The following is a 10753-nucleotide window of genomic DNA, read 5'->3' as shown; positions in this document are numbered from 1 at the left end:
ACAATGATCCAAAGTACTGCATACATTTTTTTCTAGACACATTAAGTACAAAAAACATACATAAACAAATATTACAGGAGAAATGCAGAAATAAATGTCTTTTTGGGTAAATTTTTAATAACTTCTTCAGTATTTGCATTTAATAGTTTTCCTGATTTGTCAGGAGGACTGCATTAAGAAATGGCATTAGATAAGCTACGAAATCAAAGTGGTAACAAGAATTATACTTAATTCTAGAAAAATTATTTTACTGGAACCTACATATTTAAAAAAAATAACTCCAGCATGTGTGAAATAACACCGAGGGTGTGTTTTCCATAGTGAACACAGTATGTTGTACTGTCTTGGCACGCTATAAAACTTAACAAAATCTACAACGGAACATTTTATTGTTGCCAAAGCTAGTCAACTAATGACTGGAAATATCAATTGTATTTCTAACACAGCAGTTGTTCTTGTTTTACGAAACTTGTCGCAGGTTTTTGTTTAAAAATTCCAAATCTTATACAGCTTTACAAATTTCAGGAAGGCACAAGTTTCCATACAACAAATCTACTCACATATTACATATACTAGCTGGATTAAACGTTTCTGTATCAGGTAACAGGGAAGAAGCAAGGGCAGAGGGTATGGATACTCATCATTTTCTGCAGGAATGGACCACTATTTTTCAGTATCTGAAGCAGCTGTCAGTGTACTTCAATTATAATTCTTCTGATAGTAGCCTGCTCTTGATGTAAAAACATGAGGGATTTTTGTTAAAAGAGACAACAAGGTGCAGAGCTGGATGAACACAGCAGGCCAAGCAGCATCATAGGAGCAGAAAGGCTGACGTTTCGGGCCTAGAAAAACTGTCTTTCAAAAACAGGGCCTAAACTACTTAGTACATTTTCTGTCGTATGCACAGTTTATTTATTTGCTCTGAAATACATATGGCCAAGCTAATGACAAGGGAAAAGGGGCTGTTGCAACATATGAGGGCGGCACGGTGGCTCAGTGGTTAGCACTGCAGCCTGTCAGCGCCAGGGACCCAGGTTCGATTCCAGCCTCGGGCGACTGTCTGTGCGGAGTTCGCACATTCTCCCCGTGTCTGCGTGGGTTTCCTCTGGGTGCTCCGGTTTCCTCCCACAGTCCAAAGATGTGCAGGCTAGGTGGATTGGCCATGCTAAATTGCCCGTAGTGTTCAGGGGTGTGTGGGTTATAGGGGGATGGGTCTGGGTGGGATGCTCCAAGGGTCGGTGTGGACTTGTTGGGCCGAAGGGTGTGTTTCCACACTGTAGGGATTCTATGATTCTATGTATCAAAACGAAGAATTAAAGCCTTCTTTACAAGTTGATGAGGACCACAAACTTCCCATGAACAGGATCATGAATCGTCACAAAGATGCCATTGTGTCTACATTAGAGGCTAATTCAGGTAAATATTCCCATCAGGTTTCTTTCTCAAGCACAGCGCTTCACATTGTACCTTGGATAATTAATTCAGAGAACCAAAGTTAACATTCAAAACTATCCCAGAATGTATCCCCTCACCCCAAATGTACCAATTTGCAAAAACCAACATTGATCATAATCATAGTATCAATCATGCAACTGCCAACTTTGCAGACTAAATTAATTGATTCATCTTTATCAAAGTTAATGAAATAAAATAAGTTTAAAAACTTACAATAACTGAAACTTATTACATTAGTACACATTATAAGCGCTCCTCAGAAAGAGGACAAATGCAAAATGTGACATGTTTACCTGCAGACTTAAATATTTTTTGTCAATTCATACTACCTGCTGTTTCAACTTATACAGCATAGAGATTGAAAGCTGATTAAAACATGAATAAATACTGCTAGAAGCACTTCCAAAAAGACTAACTTACTTATTGCTGTCCTTATATTGATAGATGTAACATCCTTGAGGCATTCCTGTCTCTATATCCAAGGTGAAAGCGATCTTCGACTGCAAAAGAGGGACACATTCAATGACACTGGATTAATGCTACAAATCAAAATAAAGGAATGCTTTCAGTTCTGATAGATGGCATGGCCGCTCAGTGGTTAGCACTGTTGCCTCACAGTGCCAGGGACACGGATGATTCAATTTCAGCCTTGGGTAAATGTCTGTGTGGTGTTTGCACGTTCTCCCTGTGTCTGTGTGGGTTTCTACCGGGTGCCCTGGCTTCCTCCCACAGTCCAAAGATGTGCAGGTTAGGTGGATTGGTCATGGTAAAATGCCTGAGAGTACAGGGATGTGCAAGCTGGGTGGGTTAGCCATGGTAAATGTGAGGTTACAGGGATACGGTGGGAGTTTGGGTCTGGCTCGTATGGTCTTCGGAGGGCGAGTGCAGACTGGATGGGTCAAATGGCATCTTTCCACACTATAGGGATTCTATTCCATGAAATGTCAGGACACTACAACACAATTATAATTAAAAGAAGAGATAATCTAATGTTGCAGTCTTTCTACTACATTAAATGTTGTACAGCCTCCATCTACGAATGACAGTGGCTTAAACAACATATCAGAAAGGCAGAACCACTGAGACTAAACCTTTGAATTTTTTTGCAACATGAAAGAGCTGTAAAAGGAGATGTTCTTTGTTAAACCCGCCACACAAAATGCTTAGTTTCTTTAAAAAAAACTTACACTAATAAAATTCTTGAACCAATGAGAGAATATACTAGCAGAAAACTATTAATGACGAAGAGCTCTAAGTAAGAGACACTATAGTACTGTACTTAATACTCCAGATGTGTTCTCACCAATATCCTGTATGACTGAAGCATGACCTCCCTCCTCATGCATTCAATTCTCCTCACAATAAAACATAATTCTATTAACTTTCCTGATTACTTGCTGTACCAGCATACTGATCTGTAATTCATGCACTAGGACACCAAGATCTTTCTGCATCCTCTCACCATTTAGGTAATATGTTGCTTTTTATTCTTTCTGCCAAAATGGACAATTTCACACTTTCTCACATTGTCCTTCATTTGCCAGATCTTTGCCTACTCCCTTATAACCTACCTATATCCCTTTCTAGGTTCCTCATGACCTCTTAATAATTCACTTTTCCACCTTTCTTTATGGTAAGTTCACCTACCATACCTTTGGTCCCTTCATCCACATAATTTATGCAAATTGCAATGAGTTGAGGTCCTAGCATTGACCCTTGTGGAACTCCACTCATGATTTCCTGCCTGTATGAAAAAGAGAAATGCATCCCTATTCTCTGCTTCCTGCTACCCAGCCAAACTTCTATCAATGCCAATATGTTATCCCCTACACGAGCTTTTAATTTCTGCAAGAACATTTGATGTGGCACCTGATCAAATGTCTTCTGGAAATCCAAGTACACTACATCCACGATTCTCTTAAATCTTTAGTACAAGTTACTACTTCAAAGACCTTGTTATAATGTCTTTAATAATAACTTCTAACATTTTCCCTTCCTTACCTGTTCAAAGGTAGCCTTCAGATTATGGGAACTTCTCATACCTACACAAAACCATGAATAAATAGGAGATCCAGGCTTTATTAGGCTATTGTAACAACATTTGCAGATTTCACAACAAGAGATATCCTGTGCTTAAACTTTTGTTTATTCTTTCATGGGATGACAGCATAAGTGGTAGGCCAATTGCATAACTCTAGTTGCCTTTAAATAGAGATCATGAGTCACTTTCTTGAACAACTACAGTCCATTTGGTGCAAGTATACTCAGGATGCTGTTAAGAAGTGAGTTCCAGTTTTTGACCCAACAAAAGTGAAGGAACGACAATATAGTTCTAAAACTTCCAAGAACACTCCCAATCAGGTTTGCAACTCTATGGTTGCCTTCCCTCCATCTATTCCGACCTCACTTCATGCTCTTCTGTTCTAAACATTAAAAATGTGGATGATAAGTTATTAATTTGTGAGTAGTAAATAAACAAACAAAGCAGAATGGAAAACCAGTTAACCATTTATCCTACTTTGTGATCCCTCTGTATTATATGGACATTGCTATTCCTGTCTCAGTTTTGAACAATATTCTAGCTAGTTTTGTTGGTGCTGCAAATATAAAGCACTTGAGATCAAGTAACACTGTAAACCATGTTATTATTATATGTGCTGTATACATGACCTTCTTGGGTCAATAATATGCATTTATGTACCAACTTAATCATGATAGTTCACATCAAATTCATATGAATGAAATGTAATCACATCCCTCTTCCCACTGTTGCATTTAGTTCTCAACACACCACACACAAGTATATTCCAAAAGTTGTGAATCTTTATATACAACAGTGTTGGAGTTCACTGCCAGGCAAAGGCAAATGGGCTAAAAAGTCACAAGGTAGTATAGGAAATCAAAAGTTCTCTTTGGAAATAGATAAGACAATTCTTAAATGGAGACCACACTTGATTGATATCTCTGTGTTGTGCTGGAGAAAAACAGCATTATTGGAATTAATTTGGATTAGATGCTGCTGATTGGGAGCCTTGGTAAATGAAGTCAGCTCATCTTTGTCTACCTACAACAACTGCTCTTCAAATTCAATTGATTATCAAGTATAACAAACTTTGTTTTAACCAGCACCTTATGAACTGGCTGGCATTCTTGATAAACTGGCAAAAATTATATATTGCAAAGATCAGAAATTCACTGTATTACTGCAATCTCCATGATGTCCGAGTAGTCAGTTGAGTGTGTGAGTGAAAAGGCTCTCTGCCGAGAAATTTTATTCAAGGCAAAGTTGCATTATTATTTGAGATTTATGCTGTAAATTAGGTAAAAGAGTAATGTTTACACCCCCTTCATTACATTTCTTTTACTTAGTGTGTGTTTTTACACTGATTATGTAGACCTCTTGATCAACCAGAATATCGGATCAGCTGGCATACTCCTGGTCTCATAGGTGCCGGTTAATAAAATGTTTGCTGTACTTTGATGATTACTATAAGATAGAAATGCATTTTTTTTCTTTCAGCGAAAATAACTGGCTTTCATCTAAATTTTCAATACCTTCCACCTGCATCGAGGAAAAATAAATTACCTGCCCTCGATTAAAACACACATTGATTTTGCTGAATAATCTATCTTCATCAAAGTTTCAATACAGAAAAAAGGATGCACAATTTGAGGAATAAACAGTGGACAGAGAGTGCAGAGCAAATTCAACTCTGCTGACGTGCATAGCATGTGCCTTTTTCAATGCAAACAGATAAAAGATAAGCTCAGCATTTACGACCAGTAAATTTAATTCTGGTGTAGGGCAAACTTTTAGAAACAATAATTCAGGACAAAACTAATCTTCACACGGACAAGTGGAGATCAATTCAGAATAGCCAACATGGTTAACCGTGAGATACGGGTAATGCTGTTGATGTGGCATATATGGCCTTCCAAAAAGCATCAGATACAGTGCTGCACAAAAGACTTATGAGCAAACTTACAGCTAATAGAATAATAAGGACCAAACAAACATGGATATGCAACTATTTGAAAGAATGATACAGAATATTGGTGAATGGATATTTTACAGTCTGGAGGAAGGCTCTTCTGTGGCGTGTCTCATGGTCAATGATATAACTCTCGCACTTTTTGATAAGTATTAATGACCTTGGCCTTGACATACAGGGCATAAGTTTAAAATTCATAGGTGATGTAAAATTTAAAACCACTGTAAACTGAGAGGAGGATAATGCAGATCTTCAGAAAGACACAACCAAGTTATTGAAATGGACAGGGTGCAGCTACTTTGAGTGATTCTTCTTGATAGCAAGTCAAGAAGAGAGGAGAGAGAACAGAAAAGATTCATGAGAATGGTTCCAGGGATGAGGATCTTCAGTTATGAAGATAGATTTGAGAAGCTGAGTCTCTTTTACCAGGAGGAGATGGCTGAAAGGAAATTTGACAGAAGTATTCATGATCATGAGGGGTCTTGATAGAGTAGATAGGAAGAAATTGTTCCCACGATGAGAGGGTCAAGAAAGATAGGACACAGAGTTAAAGTAATTGGCAAAGTTTTATTATCTCATAAACAGCTAGAATGATATCAAAATGTTTTGGTGCTGACATCCTTTACTAGCTTAAAATAGCCGCCTAAATTCTGTAGAAATTTCAGAAATCGTTACTGTTCCTCCAAACCACTCAGTGTTTCAGAACATATGTTAATATGGCCCTGGAAATCAGACTGAAGATATATACAGAGAAAATTTACAGAACCCCAATAAAAATTGAATAAATTTAACATTTCATATAGTTTGTTTTTATCAAGGACTTCTTTCTAAAATTCCTATATTTTCTTCCATGAATTGTGTCCTTCGACAGCACACAAAAGACAAATGTGGATACACAAAACATTTTCAGAATTACAATGAAAGTCCATGTGATCTTGCGGCATCAACTATTATTTCTTTTCATGTTGTGAAAAGAAGTCTTTAAAATTTAAAATTGCAACTCAAAAATTAACAAAATTTGAACTTTAAAATTATGCATCAAGTGTAAACAAAATCTATCATTTTAAGTAATGTGGTTAATTATTAACCTTGCGTTTTCTGTATGTACTCAAGATTTGAAAGTTCAAATTTGAATAACCTCATACACCTTAATCACTTACAGTATCATATTTCAATTTGTCTTGCATTTCACTACAAAAACATATTCCTGACAAGTGCATTGTAGCTTTGTCAGTAAAGCCACTTATTTTGTCTATTCCTCGATGGAAGAGTTTCCAATAATTTTCCTTAGAAGATAGTCTGAACAATAACTAAAAATAAACTAAATTTTTCAACTGTCACCTTTAAGAAAACTACTAGAAGGAACATAAAAATAAATATTCAAGTCATAAACTTGTTAATGACCAGTTTGTACTATTTATTTCAATTGAATTGGGCATACTACAGCCTGGTCAGGGCTTTATTTCCTGTAACATTGCAGATCTGAGATGTGTTTGAGTGACGCAGTTTCATTACCTGGAAATAATGGCACCCCAGTTAGTTCTCATGACCACATTGCTCTGTGTTGCATTGAACAAAAGCTTCAACATTTCTGATTATCTCTACATAATGTAATGCTTGGCTAAACCACAAAACCCAAGTTATCAATCAGCCAAAGATCAAAACAACTGCCAATATAATGTTAGAAAAGCAAAAGCTATTGTGGTAAACTTTAATATAATTACGTTAAGAAATTTACAACATGACCAAAAGCCATTGCTTCATTATTTAAAACTTTCATCCTTTGAGTTACTGGGAAACCACCATTTCTTGGCAATGGGTAGACTGAGGTGCCAAAATCAATTTTATTCTTTTGAAAACAAGACAAAATAGCCATTCACATCAGAGCATTACTCAGGGTGGTATTGTTTGAGCTATTCCACATCACCAGCAGGGGTAGTCTCCAGCATGGCTTAAGTTGACGTTAAGGTCATATCACGTGCCACTTAGCCACACAATAAAACTGCAGTTGAAAACAGAGTGCATTAAGTTAGATTTATGTTCAGATTCTCAGATGTAACAAGTGTATTTTAAAAACAACAGAAGCTCATCTATCATTTATAGAGATGATTTCAAGTACTGATTCTTAAATTGAATTTGTTCCCAGGAAAAAGGCACATGGACAGAAATCAGAATAAACCACTAACTGCTTGCCCTACATTCTTTTCATACTGTGTGGAAGTTTTAATTCAGCCTGCACTATATTGTAATACACAAATAAACAGGAAACCAACTCAGTGGTACTAATTTGCAGTAAGAAAACAATTTTAACTTTGTATTAGTACTAGCACTGAATTTCTGTATGCTGACATTTTATAGCTAACTTGTCAACATTGTATAGTTTGCATATCTCTCAATATTTAAAAAATATAGCTTTCTTAAAGAATATATGAATTTTAATACATCTGAGTATGGGCAAGATTTCAGAACATATAAACTTCTGTAATACCTTGAAAGCAAGTAAAATTAGAACTACAAATGCAAGTTTTCTTCAGATAGGAGTATGTCAGTTTACAAATTGGTGTGGAAGAGATCAATAATTTTCAATACATGTGAAAAGGAACAGTAGAGGTCAAAACATCTGAGATTTATCACGTAGTTTATAAACAAACATTGAGAGAAAGTGATTGGCCCAATGGAAATTGTGAAACCTTTCTCAGCCTAAAGCATTTTTCTTCAAAGGTAGACATTAAATATGAACACTTAGTATTTATGTATAAGTTTCCTATTTAAAAACTTGCAGAAATATTCTTTTAATTTTTGAAGTCAATGAATTAGAATAAAATATAGTTTTTAACTTTGTTTTGTAGCAGTTATATTCAGTCTGGCATCATGATTACCTGTTATGATTCCAGCTGATTTTACTCCTGAACAAATCAGAACCCAGAATGAAATCTAGTTTGACAGATCATATTTTATTCTTTCTTAAGTTACTGTGGTAGTCTGAAATATAAACAAACAATGCTGCAGATATTGTTTTAACAATAAAAGTTGATTATGCAAGAAGAATTAAAAAGGTAAATATCTAAATATAATGCTGTTTGGAAGATTTCAAACCATGTAGCAAAATAAAGTCCCATCTACTCTCTAAAACCACCACTTCATAAATACTCAAAAAAAAAGTTTTTTCCCCTGCCCTATATGTAGATCTGACTTAACTGATTTTCCCTGTCAGCTTCTGTCCTGCGGACTGTAAAATCTCTTCCTTGGGTCCTCACATTACTGAGGTCTTAAAATTTCCTCAGCTTTGAACAACCAATGCAGACTTCTAACAAAACCCTCCTGGTCTGAAAGTTTTCCCAAATTGAAACCCTTACAAGTAACTTATTCCCTTAACTACTCTGAACAAACTCCATTTTCCGGGAGACACTACTTTCACTTCCGACTTCAGTCAGGTATTTTTTTGAACTGAATTCAGAAGCTTTCAACTAAATGTAAAAAAAAACCCTGCTTATCAGCTTCTGCTAAGCTAATAGCTTAATGCTTTATTGGTTCTTTTGTTGTAAAACCCACAATATAAACAAACTTTTATTCTCACTCCAAGAGGCCTCTAGTCATCTGCTCTATGATCAGTAATGGTTTCAAATCATGGTTCCAAAAGGACTGACCTAGTTAATTATTAGATCCCTTTGCCAAAAAAAAGGCCAACACAGATATGTCACTAATTCGCAATACAAACTTCTGAAGAAGGATCCAGACCCAAAACGTCAGCCTTCCTACTCCTCTGATGCTGCCTGGCCTGCTGTGTTCATCCAGCTCTACACCTTATTATCTCTATATATAAATCACACACTTTTCTTCACATTCTCAAACTACAGTATGATCCTCTAATGTATCAGCAAATGTAAAATTAGATCACCGGTACATCTAAGTTTTGATTTCTAAGTTAGATCAAGATTTATCTTCCCATTGGGTCTCGTGACATGACAGGAATTGCTGGTTTTGCCAGAATAGAAAACTCTTGACTCAGTGAAAACCTTCATTGCCTGTATATCAGAATAAGCAATGTTCTAAATAAGGTAACATTATAGCCAAGGATCCAAGTAACTAAAAAGACAGTAAATTGGACTTGTCCAAAACAAGCAACAAATTGGTGGAGTGACTGCTTTAGATGCTGCCTGCAGTGTTTATAGACATGTGCCAGAATTTGAGGTAATATCTTATTTAAATAAAGGTGGTGAAATGAGGAGACATCTAAATGACAAGGATTTTGAGTGAGATGGATTAAGAAAGGAGGAAGCAAGATTAGAAGTGATATTCAAGCTTTGAACAATAGAGAAGATTCTTGGATAAATTGAGGCTGAAGATAGCAAAAGTATGCATTTTGTTTCATCTGCACTGGCAGGTGAAGAACAGATAATGCCATGAAATATATAGCGCAGTTGAATTCAGCAATTCTGGTGAGGGATACAATGAGGTTTCTAGCTTTGGTTAGACTAAAAACAAACATCAAGATTATACAGCATATGATTCTGTGTTAGCAAGCACCTAAGAAGCTAGAAAGGGTGAGCAGAGAAACATCTTTTGGCATTAGCCAAATAAAATTGTCTTTCAACTGGAATGATTCATCATAACTTGATGTCAACGGTAGTAGGCTGCAATGACCTGCATTTCTGGAACACCTTTCAACTGTCAGAAGATACCTTCAGGCATTTTATAATGAAGACACAAGTAGAAACCAAAGGCAAATATATCAATTAAATTTGAGGACCAAAAGTATTGCACAAAAGTTTTTTGTCATGCCACTAAAGTTTGTATCATTTAGTAAATTTTAACACCTGTGCCTAAATCATGCATTAGATAGAAAACAAGTTCAGCTCCAGTAAGAGATAGTAGGAACTGCAGATGCTGGAGAATCCGAGACAACAAGGTGCAGGGCTGGATGAACACAGCAGGCCAAGCAGCATCATAGGAGCAGAGAGGCTGACGTTTCGGGCCTAGACCCTTCATCAGAAAAGGGGGAGGGGAAGGGGGTTTTGAAATAAATAGGGAGAGAGTGGGAGGCGGATAGAAGAGGGATAGAGGAGAGGATAGGTGGAGAGGAAACAAACAGGTCGAAGAGGCGGGGATGGGGCCAGGAAAGGTGAGTGTAGGTAGGGAGTTAGGAAGGGGATAGGTCAGTCCAGGGAGGACGGACAGGTCAAGGGGGCGGGATGAGGTTGGTCGGTAGGAGATGGAGGTGCGGCTTGAGGTGGGAGGAGGGGATAGGTGGGAGGAAGAACAGGTTAGGGAGGCAGGGACGAGCTGGACTGGTTTTGGGATGCGGT

General features: G+C 37.0%; 1 protein-coding gene across 1 annotated transcript in view; it reads right to left on the bottom strand.

Annotated features, from left to right (window-relative positions):
- Positions 1 to 1871: 1871 nt before the first annotated feature.
- LOC109921378 (DIS3-like exonuclease 2) overlaps positions 1872 to 10753 on the bottom strand; it is a 229517-nt gene continuing 220635 nt past the window's right edge. The window contains exon 13 of the mRNA XM_048604586.1: positions 1872 to 1955. Coding sequence (XP_048460543.1) covers positions 1872 to 1955 — 84 coding nt within the window. The remainder of the gene's footprint in view (positions 1956 to 10753) is intronic.

Source organism: Rhincodon typus, chromosome 13 (assembly GCF_021869965.1).
Source record: "Rhincodon typus isolate 14 chromosome 13, sRhiTyp1.1, whole genome shotgun sequence".
In the NCBI taxonomy this organism is placed as follows: Eukaryota; Metazoa; Chordata; class Chondrichthyes; order Orectolobiformes; family Rhincodontidae; genus Rhincodon; species Rhincodon typus.
Note: the sequence above shows the minus strand (reverse complement) of the source record. Positions and strands in the feature narration are given on the sequence as shown.